General features: G+C 47.9%; 1 protein-coding gene across 3 annotated transcripts; it reads right to left on the bottom strand.

Moving 5' to 3' along the window:
- Positions 1–217: 217 nt before the first annotated feature.
- On the bottom strand, positions 218–19,490 carry CNEP1R1 (CTD nuclear envelope phosphatase 1 regulatory subunit 1). 3 transcript variants are annotated; one of them, XM_044269750.1, is made up of 7 exons: positions 19,413–19,490; positions 17,705–17,776; positions 17,400–17,473; positions 12,733–12,789; positions 5,706–5,815; positions 3,748–3,802; positions 218–1,969 (listed from the first exon to the last, which is right to left on the bottom strand). In XM_044269750.1, the coding sequence occupies exons 1-7, from the start codon at positions 19,435–19,437 to the stop codon at positions 1,928–1,930; spliced, it is 435 nt and encodes a 144-aa protein (XP_044125685.1). In that variant the 5' UTR covers positions 19,438–19,490; the 3' UTR covers positions 218–1,927. The 3 variants fall into 3 exon arrangements, with proteins under 3 accessions (XP_044125685.1, XP_044125687.1, XP_044125686.1); XM_044269752.1 differs by having other exon boundaries at positions 17,669–17,776; positions 19,413–19,442; XM_044269751.1 differs by lacking the exon at positions 12,733–12,789.
- Between the last annotated feature and the right edge of the window lie 65 nt (positions 19,491–19,555).

Genomic DNA, 19,555 nt, shown 5'->3' with positions numbered 1-19,555 from the left:
CGCATCTTTTGCTGCCCCAGTGAAATGAATGGGTGCACATCTGATCCTCAAAAAACTGCATGCGGACCAAAAATACGGTTGTGTGCCTGCCCCGTAATTCTGTTTGTCAAAAGCTATTACCCAGCCCATTAAATATTTGATATACAATTTTTCCCCTTCCCCAACTTAAACATGACAAAAAAGAACAAACAAAAAAAAACCACAACAGTCAAAATTCACGTTAAATAGTTTAATAGCTTCATCATTGCAGGACCGGTGAGAAAAGTATTTGACATGAAAGCATATTATTTCAGTATGAAACAGAATAATAGATAACTGAAGGTATAAAAACATGTCCGAGAAGGTTTTTTGGAAACCAGTGAAATATCAGACGAAGGCTCGGGCGAGTGTTCAGTCCCAACGTTTAAGAGTCTATGATGGTGCAGATACTTTGAGGTCACATTAGAGAGGAGTATTCCAGATATAGAAAATAAAGGGCAGCTCTTTGCAAGATGGAAAACGATATAATAAAAAAAAAATACTTCCAATATCCACTCCTCAGATCTCTGCTTGCAGTCATTTAATAGAAACCTTCATATTTTTTTTCTTATATTTAACATTGGATAAAAATCTGCCCTGGACACATGGGTGCTTGGTTTGTTAAAGGGGTATTCCCATCACAGACAATGGGGGCATATCGCTAGGATATGCCCCCCATTGTCTGATAGGTGTGGGACACACACCTACGCCGGGAACGGTGGTGGCTGGAGGACCCCGGGGTCCGGCAACCTCCAAGTGAATGGGAGCGCACTGCGCTCGCACGGTTACCGCTCCCATTCATTTCTGAGGCAGACTGAAATAGCCATTCATAGAAATGAATGGAGGGCGGCTGCGCATGCACTGTGCGCCCTCCGCCACCTTCCCCGCTCCGTTCTCGGTGTAGGTGCGGGTCCCACCTCCAGCGCTCAGATATTTATTGCGGCCCCGTAGAAATGAATGGAACGTGGCTACGGATGCGCAGTGCATCCTCCACCATGTTCGGGGCTCCGTTCTTGGTATAGGTGCGGGTCCCCGAGGTCACCTATCAGACAATGGGGGCATATCCTAGCGATATGCCCCCATTGTCTGTGATGGGAATACCCCTTTAAGCTGCTTATACACAATTGATAGATTTTGGCAGGACCAGCCAATCATCTAATGTGTACGAGGGTGCCCTGACTTTCTCCTGACGGCGGGGAATATCAGGTCCGGATGTTAAATCTGAATATGCCAGATCCTTTTGTTCTTCAGCGAGATAAGCCACCGCCGTAGGTGCCTGACAGCTCCTTGAGTTCGCCATACACATAAGACTAAAGTCGGCTGGGACGGCAGATTTTGGCCATTCTGTCCGACTGTAAAACTAGCGTGATGGCCAACGTCTGCTGAAAATGTAATCTGCCATGCTGAAAACTGCACGTTGGTGGCATGATCGGCCACTCATCTCCAACATATGGCCTGCTGAGCTAAGCATGCATGTATGGGGGAGGGGGCTGTCAAATAACATTACCTAAGGCTATGATCCAGAATAGCAAATATTTCATTGAAACTTTTATTTGTGAATCTTAGCTCCAACTGTTACGTCACCTCACAAAACACACAAAAGATCAGTTAAAATTTTAGTATTGTATAGGATGGGGGGAGACGACACTGCACCCTGGGGGTGTGCAAACCCTCCTTCTTGATACACATACCTAGACAAGGATATGACACTTCAGGTGACTTTTTCCTGTAATAACAGTTCCAAAGCTCAGACTGTACAATCATTGAATTTCCTCTTGGATGAATGTCCCAAAGTTCAAAGAGTTTTGACTTTGTGAATCATCGATCTGTCATCAATAACCATCTCCAAAAGAGAGACCGTATTGCCAGGAGAGATGAAAAACCAAGCTTCACCAGGTGACAGCAGAGCTCACTGGATGTGGGGTCTTGGCTTTAAAATTAATTTTCCCGTCTGCAAAAAAAATAAAAATAATTTCAAAATGTTTTGCCGTAAATGTACAGAAGAAATGATCTCGGCCATCAGTAAGGCGACAGGTTCCTGGACGTTTTTCTTTTTCTTTCAGGGCATACTTTACAGGAAATATAGTGGTAACATGGATACTCCTGCACTTACTAAATGGCCACAAGACCAAAGACAACCCCCCCACCCCAGGAAGAAACCTTAAAGGGTACCTATGACACTGGCTGACCTGTTACATGAGCGCTTGGCAGCTGAAGACATCTGTGTTGGTCCCATGTTCCTATGTGCCCGCACTGCTGAGAAACATGATGTTTTAATATATGCAAATGAGCCTCTAGGAGCAACGGGGGTGTTACCATTACACCTAGAGGCTCAGCTCTCTCTGCAACTGCCGCGCCCCCCTGCAGTTTGATTGACAGGGACAGGCAGTGAAAACATCACACCTAGTCCTGTCAAAGTGGTGAGGGTATCACCGTTGCAGAGAGCTGAGCCTCTAGGTGTAATGAAGACGCCCCAGTTGCTCCTAGACGATCATTTGCATATAATAAAACATCATGTTTCTCAGCAATGCGGGCACATATGGACATGGGACCAACACAGAAGTCTTTAGCTGCCAAGTGCACGTGTAACAGGTCAGCCGGTGTCATAGGGACAAAGCTGCTGACAGATGCCTTTTAAAGGGGTTGTCCAATTACACTAACTTATCCCCTATCCACAGGATGAAGCCTCATTCACACATCAGTGTTCCACATACATTTGCTGTACGTTTTCTCCACGGACATCACACGTACCCATTCATTATAATGTGTGTATTCACACATTCGTGTTTTCCCACAGTCTGTGGTTTTAGCCACCCCCCTGAGGCTAGCATCGGAGCATCTCATGCTCCGATGCGCTCCCTTGCCCTGCGCTAAATCGCGCAGGGCCTCTTGTTTACAACACACTGCCGGGCGAAAGCTTCCGCCGGGCAGTGTGTTCGGTGAAGTCACCGGCTCTGAGGGGCGGGCTTTAGTGCTGCCCTAGCCATTTTACTGGCTAGAGCAGCGCTAAGTCCCGCCCATGAGTGCCGGTGAAGTCACCGGGCTTCCTGGCAGCCCCATGGAGAGCCCGGTACGTTACCGGATCTCCAAAAAAAGCCTTTGCTCTGCGCGATTTAGCACAGAGCAAAAGGAGAGCATCGGAGCATTAACTGCTCCGATGCTCATGTCAGGGGGGCTGCCGGGGTGAAAATGGAGGGATGCCCAGGTTCAGCTCTGAACCCGGACAACCCCTTTAGGAAGAGCTTTGAAAATTATTTTTCAGCTCCACAGCATCCGTGAAACACGGATGACACATGGACAGCAAAAAAATGGACACTGATCCTTCACGGAGTCATCACTGACCTCCTTTTCACATATTTGAGCATGGACACGGACGTGTGAATAAGGCTTTAGGTGATAAGTGCTTAATTAGTGGAGGCATGAACGCTGGGGCCCCCGGCCGATCACATGCACGCTGTCCCCTTCATTCAACTCTACGGGGCTGCCAAAAACAGCTGAGCGGTTCTATTCTGCCATCTCCTCCAGTACCATAGGGTTGAATGGAGCAGCAAGGGCCTCCATTTTAGCAAATCAGCGGGTCCCAGCGGTTGGAACGCGCTGATCAGAGACATCCAATATCCTGTTGATAGGCGATAAGTTGTAATGGGAAATATAACTCAGAAAAATACCAATAAATCAAGGCCAACACAATAATCTACAGCGGCATGATGGAAAGTGTATAATACGTACATCATCGCATGACATGTTATATTCTGCTAGTACAGTTCGACATCTTGCTGCTATTCTGAAGAATTGGATAAGAAATATAGATTGTATGCAGAATTAGATTATAAAACACAATGTATATATACTTAAAGGGGTCTTCCCACTTTGATTTTTTTTTTCCAACCTCCCACAACCAATATAAAGTGTCAGAAGCATCCTTACTCTACCGTCTCTTACTTCCACTGCCAGCTCATTCTTCTTTTCTGACTTCTGTGGCTCCCATGTCTCCCTCTGGTCCAGCAGGATAGACCATCATTATTTGACCTCTGCCGTTCAGGAGTAGATCCATCGCAAGAACTACACAGCTCTGTCTACGGTGTAGTGGAAGGCGCTAGTTACTATAGCGCTGCTCCCATTCACTTCAATGGGCACTGCAGTTACCAGCTCCATCCCCTACAAAATGGACAGAGCCGTGTAGCTCCAGCCCCAGAACTACTCCCCAACAGCTGACCATGAGGGTTGGAGGTTGTCAGACCTCCGCTGATCAGATATTGATGGCCTATCCTCAGCATATACAAAGTTGAGCGAGTCATATTATTATGATCGCTTCCTACTTTCAAAGTCGGAGGCACATGAATGAACTGACTTGTGGTGAGCGGTCTATAGAAGGTGTGCGATATGGGTTAAAATGGGCAATAAGGGAAGATTATTGGCTTTCGGGCCAAGGGTGACTATTTCTGACACTGCGCAGTTTGTGAACCGTTTGCGTGCTGCTGTGGTGAAAGTGTATGGTGAGTGGACAAATGTGACTGCGGAGCACCATATGCTATTGATGTGAGCGGTGAGTGTTGGCTATGAAGGTGCACAAGGCTGGACCGACACCCTACAGAGGAGCAGCTCACGACCAGAATGAACTAGGCGGCTATCAGACGTGTGTCTAAAACAGTTCAGTGAACCCCGAGTATGGGACGCAAAGCAGACAGATGGTCCCTTAACCTCTTCTAATGAAGTTACGTCAGCAGCAATGGCTTCAATTTTCACGGCAATGCCGGAATGAGGCATGCCTTCTGCAATCAGTCACGATTTCTGCTTCATCACACGTCGGCATGTCAGCAGAGAAACATCCGAGAACAAACCCTACAACCGTTGCTGGAAGAACACAAGCTGGTGGTGGCAGCGTTATGGTCTGGGAATGTTTTTGTGGTGTTCTCCGTGTCCACTCATCCATGTGGAAGGCACTCTCAACCAATGCGAGTATGAATTCATCCTTGCAGATCAGGTACACCCTCCCTGGGGCAGATGGGATCTTGTCACACGGATAGAGATGTACGACATTTGTTGGAAGACCATGACCAAGACTTCCAAGTACTACCCTGGCTCCCTAATTCCCCAGGCTTGAAGCCAATTGAGCACCTCGGTTGTTGCGTTTGGTCTATGGATCCTCCCCCACCCACCCTCCAGCAGCTGCGGGAGGCACTACAGATACCGGTCACAACCGACCAGGACCTCATTGAGTCGCTCCTGGCCTGTCTAGATCAGTCTTTGCTGCACACGGTGGTTACTCTGGATCAGGGGTACACAACCTTTTCTGGTTGGGGGCCACATTGTCAGACTAAAGAATTCCCAAGGGCCGAAAAATAAAAGTTAAAGGGGTATTACCAACTGATATACTGTATTTATAGTATATACTGTATGTACAATATGCAATAAATTTCTGGTTACGCCTCCAGGATTCACATCTAATGGGAGAATACATGAAAAATGCATGTGAGCAGCCACAAGACAGACATACATGTCTGTCACCAGATGGTTGGGGGCCACACAGAAGGATATCGAGGGCCGCAGGTTGTGCACCCCTGCTCTAGATATTAGCTGGTGGTCATAATAATGTGACTCCACTGTGTAGAAGAAATAGACAACCCCATTAAGCCGGCTGTGAGATGAACCAAAATACTTTAGTGAAAGACCATCAAAAAGGATACATTGACGGGGCCACTACCCTTTTGTGTATACCAGCAAAAAACAGTCCTATTAATGTAATGCAGCTAATTGTAAAGAAGGGATGATTCCATAATGATGTGAAGAAGGAAACCTGTAAAATAACAATGAGAAAAAGCCATCAGTCTGATTAGAAATTCCTTCAAAATATGATTCTTCTACTTAAAGGGAACCTATCACCAGGATTTTGTGTATAGAGCTGAGGACATGGGTTGCTAGATGGCCGCTAGCACATCCGCAATACCCAGTCCCCATAGCTCTGTGTGCTTTTATTGCGTCAAAAAACCGATTTGATACATATGCAAATTAACCTGAGATGAGTCCTGTATGTGAGAGGAGTCAGGGACAGGACTCTTCTCAGGTTAATTTGCATATGTATCAAATCGGTTTTTTGACGCAATAAAAGCACACAGAGCTATGGGGACTGGGTATTGCGGATGTGCTAGCGGCCATCTAGCAACCCATGGCCTCAACTCTATACACAAAATACCGGTGACAGGTTCCCTTTAAATGCCATATGTATACCTGTCCATACATATTGCATACGATTTTTCATTGATACAACTTCTTGACACCATCTCTATAATATTTTTAGTAATTGGTATTGTTTCTGTTTTCCAGTTTTTTGTTATCAACGTTCGTGATATGAAGTAATATTACATGTGAAACATTCAATTTTCTGTATGTTATATTGAAATTTCCTTCGGAGGCAATTTTTTGCATTTTGCTCATTTTCGAATAAAGATTATTTTCAATTGGTCTTTATCAAACAATATTGAGCCATTCTGTCACAAAGAGTTAACTGTTTGTCTAGATGTGTGAATCGGACTTTCACTTTGTGCTGTCATCTAATAAACCTTGGGGGTCATTTGTTAACCTGAAATATGCCTATATTAGGCGCTATCTGCAACTTTTCCCCGCTCACGCCAGGTCTTAAAAAGATGGCATAGTGTGGGTGGGAAAGGGGACGGGCCGGTGTTCTGTCAGAATACTGTACCCTCGTCACTTCTGGTGACGCGAATCAGCTGGAGGAGGGGGTGTGCGGTGCTGCGCAAGCGCAGATCCACGGGTAAGTCAAAATTAGAGCATCATTGTGGGAGAAGCGCCAACTTAATGCGCATGCGCAAAACCGGCCAGCACACACTGCACCTGAAGCCACGACTGGGTAGGAGAGGGTGTGCACGTGTGGCTATATACTCCCGTCAGCCACACACATCAGGATTACACAGCGCGTGCGCACTCAGGGGTAGGTATATTTGTCAGTGCAAAATGTTCCATCAGATCTCCCTACCCCTGAGTGCGATGTGTGTGGCTGACGGGAGTATATAGCTGCACGTGCGCATCCTCTTCTACCCAGCTGTGGCTCCGGGCACAGGCGCAGTGTGTCCTGGCCGGCTTTGCGCATGTGCATTAAGTGGGTGCTTCTCCCGCGGCAGGGGCTATAATATTCACTTACCCATGGATCTGCGCTTGCGCAGCACCGCACACCGCCTCCTCCAGCCGATTCTCGTCACTGCCGTGCAGCTGCGTCACCGGAAGTGACGAGGGTATAGCATTCTGACAGAACACCGGCAGGCCCGTCTCATTCATCATTTTTTACACCTGTTTTAGGCACATAAAATGGTCTAAACATAAGACAGCTAGGAAGCTGGTTTAGAGGCAGCACTTGATGCGCCTAAGTTATGGAGAGGCCAGGGCCTCTACACAACTTCAGCAATCCACCACCAGCGCAGGGGCTTTAATAAATGACCCCCTTTAACACTTTTTTTATTTTTCTGTTCACGTAGCGGTATGGCTTATTTTTTGCAGGACAAGTTGTACTTTCTAATGCCACGATTTAATATGGCATAAAATGTAGCGGGAAAAAAATCCAAAATGGGGTGGAATTGGAAAAAAAAAATACAATTCCTCCACCGTGTTACGGGTTTTGTTCCCACAACGTTCCCATTGTGGCAAAACTGAGCTTTGCCCTTCATTCTCTGGGTCAGTCTGATTACAACTATACCACATATGTATATTTTTTTTTATTTTTTTATGTCTATATAGTGTAAAAAAAAATATATATTTTTTTTACATTACCATATTCTGACCCCCATAACTTTTTAAGTTACAGTATTTTTCGCTTTGTAAGACACACAATGGCTGTACGTTTTATAAAGTGAATAATAGTGAGCGCTTCCATTATACACTCACCTAAAGAATTACTGTATATTCCTGCGTATAAGACTACTTTTTAACACATGAAAATCTTCTCAAAAGTCGGGGGTCGTCTTATACGCCGGGCGCTGCAGTGCCAGGACGCCCGAATTATCAACAGAGAGAGCCCGGGCTATTGCCTTGTATCCCCAGCAGCTGAGAGCTGCGATGTAACCCACGGCATATGCCCCCCCTGCGATGTACCTTGTATACCGCCCCCTGCTCTGTACCTTGTATGCCTCCCCCTGCTCTGTATCTTGTATGCTCCTTGTACCGCCATCATCCTGGCCGCTCGCATCTCGCTCCTACGCATGTGCGAGATTTCATGCGGCGAGCGTGGATACACAGGATCCTCACGGCTGCTCGCATCTCGCTCCTGTGCATGTGCGAGATCTCCGTGCGGCGTATCCAAGTGCGGCGCAGATGTGCATATGTGAATGTGAATATGAAGAATAACATAACAAAAACATGTTCAGGGTATAGGTGGCACATGTTTAGGGTCTGGGAGGGAGGACAAGGAAGGTGGTGGGATCAGGGCCGGCTCCAGGTTCATGTGGGCCCTTGGGCGATAAATCCCAGTGGGCCCCCGTGAGGCATTTTTTTACATTGACATGTCCCCCTGTGGCTCCCACACTGTATAATGACCCCCAGTGACCCCTATACAGTATAATGACTACTAGTGGCCCTTCACACAGTATAATGACTACTAGTGGCCCTTCACACAGTATAATGACTACTAGTGGCCCTTCACACAGTATAATGAACCCCCAATTCCCCCCCCCCCCCCCGTATTATGACCACCTGTGGCCCTGCATTCAGAATAATAACCCCCAGTCGCCCCCATTCAGAATAATGACCCCCAGTAGCCCCCACACTGGGGGAATACTGTATGGAGGGGGCTCTGGGGGTCATTATACTAAATGGGGGACACTGAGGGTCATTATACTATGTAAAGGGCCCTCACAGTATAATGACCCCACAGCGACACTCCATGCAGAATAATGACCCCCAGTCGCCCCCACACTGGGGGTTATACTGTATGGAGGGGGAACGAGGGGTCATTATATTTAATAGGGGCTCTGGTGGTCATTATGCTAAATGGAGGGTCAATGGGGATCGTTATACTAAATGGGGGGCACTGGGAGTCATTATACTGTGTAAGGGGCCCTCACAGTATGATGAATGACCCCCCAGTGGCCCCCTCACATACCTATCATTGCAGGGGAGCTGGTCGTCCTGTCCATCACTAACCGCAGCTCCCTGCGCTCTTTCTCTCCGGCGGCCCGCTGCAGCAGTGAGCCAGGCCTGGAGCAGAGAAGGAGATGTGCAGTGATGTAGCTAGAATTGACTGGGCCCCACAGCAAATTTTAGTACGCCCCCCTCCTCCCCAATGTGTGTTCACATCACGTTTTCCTATCGGTTTGATGTATACAAATGTGCAGCGCTCCACGTTTTTGTATCCTGCAGAGTCAAGTAAAAAATGCATACGTTAACGTATATGGTTTTTTACAATGGAACTGTATGGTGACCGGACGCCACTGTACGGCATCAGTCTGAGGCATCTGGTAACGCATACATTTTTGGTATACATTAAATGGATGGCACAAATGGGATGTGAACCCAGCTCTAGTGTCAGAATAAGCCCCAGTACACAGCAGAGCAGCGTGGCGGAGAGGGGAGGCCGCCATGTACTGACAGAGCGCTACCTGGTCCTGCTGGTCAGGGATGAGGACTGTGCTTCCCAAGGATCATTTTCTACTGGGAAATACAGTGCACAATATAATACACTAGAATCCATATAATATAAAGATATTAGCCCTACCCCCAAATAATAATACAATTAGGGGGTCATTTATTACATAGAAATACGTCTGTTAGGCTACTTTCACACTTGCGTTCGGGGCTCCGCTTGTGAGTTCCGTTTGAAGGCTCTCACAAGCGGCCCCGAACGGATTCGTCCAGCCCTAATGCATTCTGAGTGGATGCGGATCCGCTCAGAATGCATCAGTCTGGCACAGTCTGTCCTCCGCTCCGCTCAGCAGGCGGACACCTGAACGCTGCTTGCAGCGTTCGGGTGTCCGCCTGGCCGTGCGGAGGCAAGCGGATCCATCCAGACTTACAATGTAAGTCAATGGGGACGGATCCGTTTGAAGGTGACACAATATGGCTCAATTTTCAAACGGATCCGTCCCCCATTGACTTTCAATGTAAAGTCTAAACGGATCCGTTTGCATTATCATGCAAACGTATACGTTCTGAACGGATGTAAGCGTTTGCATTATAGGTGCGGATCCGTCTGTGCAGATACCAGACGAATCCGCACCTAAACGCAGGTGTGAAAGTAGCCTTAGGCTACTTTCACACTAGCGTTCGATCGGATCCGTTCTGAACGGATCCGATCATATTAATGCAGACGGAGGCTCCGTTCAGAACGGATCCGTCTGCATTAAATTGGCAAAAAAAAAGCTAAGTGTGAAATTAGCCTGAGCAGATCCGTCCAGACTTTTACATTGAAAGTCAATGGGGGACGGATCCGCTTGAAGATTGAGCCATATTGTGGCATCTTCAAACGGATCCGTCCCCATTGACTTACATTGTAAGTCTGGACGGATCCGCATGCCTCCGCACGGCCAGGCGGACACCCGAACGCTGCAAGCAGCGTTCAGCTGTCCGCCTGTCCGTGCGGAGGAGAGCGGAGCGGAGGCTGAACGCCGCCAGACTGATGCAGTCTGAGCGGATCCGCATCCATTCAGACTGCATCAGGGCTGGACGGATCCGTTCGGGTCCGCTCGTGAGCCCCTTCAAACGGAGCTCACGAGCGGACAGCCGAACGCTAGTGTGAAACTAGACTTAGGCGTATTTCTGACACAGATTGTGGCACAAAGGTCCTTAGCACCGCAATCTGTATCTTTTCCCGCTCATGCCAGGTCTAAAAAAGGATGGCGTGGGCAGGGAAAGGGATACAGTTATGGCCATCCAGCTATTGGATACCACAGCCATATAGTGATAACACCGCCATACAATGATAAAACCACCATACAGTGACCGGATAAAAGGGTATAAGAGGGCACAGTACAGGGAATGACTATGGACACTGGACAGGGTGTGGTAAGAGGGCACAATGCAGGGTATAAAGGGGCACAGTACGGGGTGGGGGGCACAGTCACATGACCCTGTGACGTTAGAAGGTCCTTATGGTGAATGCTGTTCAGATGCCACCATAATGAGAGGCAGAGGAGTGAGACAGGGGCCCTGGATGGACAGGAGGGGTGGACACAGCAAGTAGGGGGAAGGGGCTCTGAGGGGGATTCATACAAGTAGTGGCAGGAGGTCTGTGCAGGGCAGCAACAGGAGATAGGAGGGTGAAACAGGAGCTCTGGATACATGAGGGAGGAAAGGAGACAGCAGGGGCCCCATGAGGATGAGATAGGACAGGATATGGGGGGGGGGGGGGGCAGGTGTCATGGGGGCAAACTGCTTAATGAAACAGTAACACAACTAAATAGAATGAAGCAGCAGCCGATCGAAGAGACCCCCCCTTCTGTCCCAAGAGACATTCACAGTGCAGACTGCAGACTCACTCACAGACTGTCTTCAGCTCCAGCTCCAGCCCTCGGTCTCTCTCCTCAGGCAGCGTGTGTCCTGTGTAGAGGGGGCGTGTCCTGTGTAGAGGGGGCGTGTCTGAGTCTCTGCAGCTCAGAGGGCCCCACCAGAGGGGTACTGCGTAAGTGAAGTGACAGCAGTGAGAGCTCCCATCTGTATTGATGGAAGTGCTCATAGCAGCTCAGTGGGCCCCCCCAGGAGCATTGGGCCCCGGCACTTGCCCGGGGATGCCGGGTTATGACGCCGGCCCTGGGTGGGATGCAGGGATGGTGGTGATACCTAGGGATGGTGGTGGGATGCAGGGATGGCGGTGGGATTCAGGGATGGTGGTGGGATGCAGGGATGGTGGTGGGATGCAGGGATGGCGGTGGTACCCAGGGATGGTGGTGGGAATCAGGGATGGCAGTGGTACCCAGGGATGGTGGTGGGAATCAGGGATGGCAGTGGTACCCAGGGATGGCAGTGGTACCCAGGGATGGTGGTGGGAATCAGGGATGGCAGTGGTACCCAGGGATGGTGGTGGGAATCAGGGATGGCGGTGGGATGCAGTAATGTACTGCTGTGTGTTGAAAAAGGGGTAGTCTTATACGGCGAGTATATCCCAAACTCTATATTTTCAGTGTAAAAGTTGGGGGTCGTCTTATACGCCGGCATATACGGTATTAGGAACACCTGTTCTATTTCTCATTAATGCGATTATCTAGTCAACCAATCACATGGCAGTTGCTTCAATACATGTAGGGTTGTGGTCCTGGTCAAGACAATCTCCTGAACTCCAAACTGAATGTCAGAATGGGAAAGAAAGGTGATTTAGGCAATTTTGAGCGTGGCATGGTTGTTGGTGCCAGACGGGCCGGACTGAGTATTTCACAATCTGCTCAGTTACTGGGATTTTCACGCACAACCATTTCTAGGGTTTACAAAGAATGGTGTGAAAAGGGAAAAACATCCAGTATGCGGCAGTCCTGTGGGCGAAAATGCCATGGTGATGCTGGAGGTCAGAGGAGAATGGGCCGACTGATTCAAGCTGATAGAAGAGCAACGTTGACTGAAATAACCACTCGTTACAACCGAGGTATGCAGCAAAGCATTTGTGAAGCCACAACACACACAACCTTGAGGCGGATGGGCTACAACAGCAGAAGACCCCACCGGGTACCACTCATCTCCACTACAAATAGGAAAAAGAGGCTACAATTTGCACGAGCTCACCAAAATTGGACTGTTGAAGACTGGAAAAATGTTGCCTGGTCTGATGAGTCTCGATTTCTGTTGAGACATTCAAATGGTAGAGTCCGAATTTGGTGTAAACAGAATGAGAACATGTATCCATCATGCCTTGTTACCACTGTGCAGGCTGGTGGTGGTGGTGTAATGGTGTGGGGGATGTTTTCTGGGCACACTTTAGGCCCCTTAGTGCCAATTGGCCATCGTTTAAATGCCAGGGGCTACCTGAGCATTGTTTCTGACCATGTCCATCCCTTCATGACCACCATGTACCCATCCTCTGATGGCTACTTCCAGCAGGATAATGCACCATGTCACAAAGCTAGAATCATTTCAAATTGGTTTCTTGAGCATGACAATGAGTTCACTGTACTAAAATGGCCCCCACAGTCACCAGATCTCAACCCAATAGAGCATCTTTGGGATGTGGTGGAACGGGAGCTTCGTGCCCTGGATGTGCATCCCTCAAATCTCCATCAACTGCAAGATGCTATCCTATCAATATGGGCCAGCATTTCTAAAGAATGCTATCAGCACCTTGTTGAATCAATGCCACGTAGAATTAAAGGGGTTGTCCAGGTTCAGAGCTGAACCTGGACATCCCTCCATTTTCACCCCGGCAGCCCCCCTGACATGAGCATCGGAGCAGTTCATGCTCCGATGCTCTCCTTTGCCCTGCGCTAAATCGCGCAGGGCAAAGGCATTTTTCTGAGTTCCGGTGACATACCGGGCTCTCTATGGGGCTGACAGGCAGCCCGGTGACGTCACCGGCACTGATGGGCGGGATTTGGCTCTGCCCTAGCCAGTAAAACGGCTAGGGCAGAGCTAAAGCCCGCCCCTCAGAGCCGGTGACGTCACCGAACACACTGCTGGGCGGAAGTTTCCGCCCGGCAGTGTGTTATTGAAAACACAAGAGCCTGTGCCCTGCGCGATCTAGCGCAGGGCACGGGAGCGCATCGGAGCATGAGATGCTCCGATGCCAGGCTCAGGAGGGCTGCCGGGGTGAAAATAAGGTTATGTCCGGGTTCAGCTCTGAACCCGGACAACCCCTTTAAGGCAGTTCTGAAGGCAAAAGGGGGTCCAACACCGTATTAGTATGGTGTTCCTAATAATTCTGTAGGCGAGTGTAGAAGCGCTCACTAGTATGCTTTAGGTGCCGGGTGTAGGGAGTGAAGGGCTGCAAGAGCTTGTAATACTCACCCTCCCTGGGGCCGGCGCTGCACTGTCCCGACCGCGTACAGCGTCAAGACGTAGTGTGCGCACTAGGACCTGACGCTGCACGCAGTCAGGTACAAGACTGCGTGCAGGCACATGCAGTCAGATACATTGGGAGAACAGGTCTGTGGAACAGGTGTCTCCAGCTGTGCCCCCTTAGCTCACTATGTATATGGCAGTACCTCAGAGAAAGCTCAGTGCCAGGCTGGCACAAGTCGTCTACAGCAGGCAGCAGTAACGGTCAGTGTAGAGATGGCACATTGACAGTCTGTACACAAGCGCAATGACAGCCATGTCACTCACCAGTAACGTCTGCCTGCAGCTCTGCCAGCCGCCTGTCTCTGCTCAGTCCCCGCACCCATCTGTCTATATGCCGCCGGTACCAGTCCCATGTCACACAGGAGGCACAAACACAGGTCTTTCCTATTTCCGGGCTGTGTCACTGGTAGGAGGATCCTCCGGCTCCAGCGCTGAGTACTCTGGGGTGTGACCCTGCACAGCACCGACCGTGGTCACACAGTACTGCATCTATTCCGCCTGACATGATGCAGCGGCACCAATCCTTATTACTAGTCTAATACCGGACACTGACCACCATACCATTACCAGACTACAAAATCTACATAGACAAATGCCAGACCGCTGGTATTCATTAATTCTTTATTACAAAAAACATTATAATATAATGACATACATGATTAAAAGAGAAACAGTGCAGGAGATAAAAAAGCAGCATCACTGGAGGAGGCATACAGTGGACAAAGTCCCTATCCCTTCAACATGATTATTCACAAAAATGCATATATGGAAGTTCATCAAAACAGGACAATAGGACATTTACCCATACTGCGTCTCCTCCAGGATGGCGCCAACCCCAACGCGCGTTTCGGCGTACCTTTGTCTGGGTGATCATACATTTATTACTTATCCTTTGGATAGATGATAAATGTCCTTAATAGGAAAACAAAATGAAAAGGTACGCCGAAACGCGCGTTGGGGTTGGCGCCATCCTGGAGGAGACGCAGTATGGGTAAATGTCCTACTGTCCTGTTTTGATGAACTTCCATATATGCATTTTTGTGACTAATCATGTTGAAGGGATAGGGACTTTGTCCACTGTATGCCTCCTCCAGTGATGCTGCTTTTTTATCTCCTGCACTGTTTCTCTTTTAATCATGTATGTCATTATATTATAATGTTTTTTGTAATAAAGAATTAATGAATACCAGCGGTCTGGCATTTGTCCATGTAGGTTTTGTATTTAATGTATTGCCAAAGGTTGGTTTATGCCTGAATAAGTATTTATTCGATGGTTGTAGGTATATATTTTTCGGTTGGCATTACCAGACTAGTACCTGACCATGACCACCATGTAATTTCCAGTCTTGTACCTGACATTGTCCTGATATTTTTGGGGGTCTCATCTGAGGATCTGATATGAGGTCCGATGAAATTTTTTTTCTTTTCTTATTTTCCTCCTCTTAAACCTGGGGTGCGTCTTATCAAGCGAAAAACACGGTATATCTATTGAGCTGTGTAGGGGCTCATTTCTTATGTTGGCCTGCTACCTGCTGGCCAAAATTAGAAATGCAGCTTCACTACCCTGGGTCTCTTCAGAGAGACCCAGCGTATTGAAATCAATTACTGGCATCCTCACTTGATAATGACATCTAAAAGGCTTTAAAGGGATTCTGTCACCAGTTTCTGACCCCCACTTTTAAAAATATGGTTCTGTGCATGGAGCCCTTGTGATTCCTATTGTGGTGTTATAAGCTAAATCTGCAGGCTCATTTAGTTAAAAAAACTTTTTATTTAACCTGTCAGTCATCTTGTTAAGGTGCCCAGGGCGTTGCTCATGGCTTGAAGATGCCGCCCGCCGCCGTTCGTGCCCAGCTCCTCCTCTGCTCTCATCAGCGCCGCCTGAAAATACTTAGATACGCCTCCGGCTCTCCCTCACTCCCCCCTCCTTCTTTTCTAAGATCCCGCGCGTGCGGCAGTGTTCGCGTTATCGGGAGGTTGAGCGAAGTGCCCGCGCATGCGCACTTCGCTCAATGAGGCTGAACAGAAAAGTCCGCACGGGCGCATCAGGCACAGGCCTGTGCGCACGCGCGGGATCTTAGAAAAGAAGGAGGGGGGAACGAGGGAGAGCCGGAGGCGTATCTAAGTATTTTCAGGCGGCGCTGATGAGAGCAGAGGAGGAGCTGGGCACGAACGGCGGCGGCGGCAGGCGGCATCTTCAAGCCATGAGCAACGCCCTGGGCACCTTAACAAGATGACTGACAGGTTAGATAAAACGTTTTTTTAACTAAATGAGCCTGCAGATTTAGCTTATAACAACACAATAGGAATCACAAGGGCTCCATGCACAGAACCATATTTTTAAAAGTGGGGGTCAGAAACTGGTGACAGAGTCCCTTTAATGACTCTTTCAGTGGATCCTGTGCGGGTAATCCGATGCGTGAAAGAGTCAAGCCCCGCTCCGGACAGCAGAGACATGGAGCATTAACATAATTGATAATGCTCCGTGCTTCTCTGTAATCTTTTTATTAAAAAATTAAATAAATAAAAATCACAGTGAGATAAAGTTGTCACTGTGATTTTGTAGCAAAAATGTCACAGAGAGGCACGGAGCATTATCAATCATGTCACTGCTCCGTGTCTCTGCTGTCTGGAACAGGGATTGGCTCTCTTTCACACGGGATCCGCTCGTTTGAAAGAGCCCTAATGACTGTTCGGCATTATTGCCGGTCAAGGCCATTAGCCGCAGGTCTCTGCTGTTTGAAACGACGAGGACTCTCCGGCCATGACCCCTGCGAGCCGGTGCCATGTTTGCACTTCGCTCCAGCGCCATACATGTACGGCACTGGTAGCGAAGGGGTTAAATTACTAAAAGGTCCTAAACACTTAGTGATATAAATGTGGCTTAAATAAGATGAGAAAGAATTGAGCTATAAGGAGGTCAGAGATGAAGAGCCATCAGCTGAGCTGCCTGACAAAATAGAGTGAAAATTCAGAGCCTGCTATTAGAGAAACTCAAGGCTGCACAGAAACAGGGGTTCAATATTTTTAATAAAGACCAATAAAAAATAAAAAAAATTAGCTCAAAAAGGAGTACAATGCAATAATAAAAAATTGCCCTCAAAAAGGTGTACATAGCCTTTAAAAATGACAGTGTAAATGGGCTAAATCTGCGTGTGAATCCGCAGCATGTACTTCTGCAAATCTGCAGAAGACATCTCTGGGCCAGCCTCAGATTTCTTCCATGGATTCCATTGTAGATTTCCAATACAGAAAAATTCACTGTGGCTTTCTCACTAGGGACATCTACCTAATATCCACAGAGGTGGGTGGGCACCCGAGTGATCATACATTTATTACTTATCCTTTGGATAGATGATAAATGTCCTTAAAAGGAAAACAAAATGAAAAGAAAATACCTTTTGCGTCTCTGGATCTATTAGCCAGTTCCAGGCACCAGTTGCAGTACAAACCGATACTACGATGAGAATCACTATTAAAAGAGAAGATTCAAAATATCACTAAACATTAGTATTTATTCATTTAAAAAATATGTATTTATTACAACAGCTTATGCTCATACATATGTGCCTATGCTACAACTGTTCACAAAATGGCCAAACTTTTTGTATTCCTGTTCTTTTCTGTTTAATGGCAAATTTGCAAATAAAATAATAATAAAAAGTACCTTTCAACTGCATGGTGTGACCCTAACCCAACTTACTTCTCCAACGTCCAGTGGCGGGTTGTAAACATGAAACATATTCCGTAAGCCTCCGCTCAAATGCCTTTAGATCTAGATAGAGAACAGAGTTGCATGTACATAACTGCATATCACAAAAAAAAAGCCTAAAAATGTCAAGTTACAGGTACAATACAATAAGAAAATCCCATTCATATGTGTACTGCAAACAATATACCATAGTACTCATTAAAGGGGTTATCCGTTTTTTCATATTAATGACATCCTTGGAATAGGTCAATATCAGATCGGCGGGGGTCCGACTCCCGAGACCTCCGCTTATACGAGCGCTGCCTTCTCTTCACTGTTTACCTGCTCGTCATCACAATTGCTGTGGTGAGCAGGTGTACTTACAGCTCCGCCGTCCTATTCACTTGAATAGGAAGGAGTCATTCCAATTAAATGAATGGGGGCGCCGTAGTCTTAATTATACTGGTTACTGCTGCAGTTGCGACGGCAAGCAGCTAAACAGTGAAGAGAAGGCAGTGCTCATACTAGCGCTGCTTTCTCTTCAAATATCTGAGCTCTGTTCACTTGAATGGCGCTTAGCCCCGCCCACGCTAGTTGATACTAGTCGTGACGTCAGTGGGCCAGCGGCCCGGCAATAAACAGTGAGAAGGCCGCGGCGCTGCTGGAGCGCCGCTGCCTTCTCAAACAGCTGATCGGCGGGGGTCCCGGGTGTCGGACCCCCGCCGATCAGAAGCTGATGATCTATCCAGAGGATAGATCATCAGTTAAATGAAAGTGCAGAACCCCTTTAATTCCAGGTTGTGAGGCACAAAAATACGAAAAACGTCAAGGGGGGTGAATACTTTTGCAAGGCACTGTATGACTAGCACAACTTACAACGTTCTAACTACCAGCAATGACCATCAGGTCAGTGACAACTTTTGCAGCCCCATTGAAGTATAGGATTCAAGCTGCAGATGCGGAACCACACAACGGTCATGTGCGTGAGCCCTTATCCTCAGGATAGGTCAGCAATATGAGATCAGCGGGGGTCTGACACCTGTTTGAGGAGGCAGCGATACTCACCAAGCACAGTGCTGTACATTATATCGCGGCTGTGCTTGGTATCGTGTTCCGTCCCATTCACTTCTATGGGGCTGAGCAGCGCCTAGACCATGTGACCAATCACTGGTGCGCCACGCTCTCTCCAAACTGCTGATCGTCAGGGGAGCCCCCCACCAATCTGATACTGATGACCCATCCTAAGGACAGACCACCAATATCAAAATCGCAGACAAACCCTTTAAAAATGTACTCCATGGTTGGCCAGTTAGGTCTGACCCGTTGCTGGTGGGATTATTCATTCATACGATCGTTATCTCCTGTGTATGGCCAGCTTTATACTGACGTGCTTTCCACCGGTGGTACAGGAACCCAAGGGGTCTCCTCTACTTTGAATGGGTGGATGTACTTTGATATTTATTGGAGTAGGGGGCCACATACCACTTGGATCACATAGTGACCACCTCTCTGGTGAAAATACTTATAATTATATGCAAATTAAGCAGAAAGAAAGAAATGAGGAATTTGAAAGCAACATTAACCCTTCTTGAACCAAAACTAATGACCACGTGTGTTTCTCCACGGTAACATGCACCCCTGCAGCTTTCCTCTCGCCCCCAGTAAGACACAGGACACATACATAACACCCCCCCAGCCCCTGAACCCCACTATGCCGCACCTTCTGCCTGCTCCAGAGAGTTCATGTCTGGCTCAGTCACTTCCTGTTTTCTCCGCCCCTTTATGAAACCCTCATGTAACGTCCTCAGTGATTGGTCAACGCTCACGAGCCCTTTCAATCTGATTGGCTGCACTGTGCCCCGC

This window comes from Bufo gargarizans, chromosome 10 (assembly GCF_014858855.1).
Source record: "Bufo gargarizans isolate SCDJY-AF-19 chromosome 10, ASM1485885v1, whole genome shotgun sequence".
NCBI classification, from domain to species: Eukaryota; Metazoa; Chordata; class Amphibia; order Anura; family Bufonidae; genus Bufo; species Bufo gargarizans.
Note: the sequence above shows the minus strand (reverse complement) of the source record. Positions and strands in the feature narration are given on the sequence as shown.

Coding starts and splice junctions, on each gene's coding strand:
- CNEP1R1 (XM_044269750.1), bottom strand. CDS start 19,437: ATGAACTCTCTGGAGCAGGCAGAAG. Junction 17,777..19,412: donor CTCTCTGGAGCAGGCAGAAG/GTGCGGCATAGT, acceptor TTCTCTATCTAG/ATCTAAAGGCATTTGAGCGG. Junction 5,816..12,732: donor TCTTCAACAGTCCAATTTTG/GTGAGCTCGTGC, acceptor GTTATTTTACAG/GTTTCCTTCTTCACATCATT.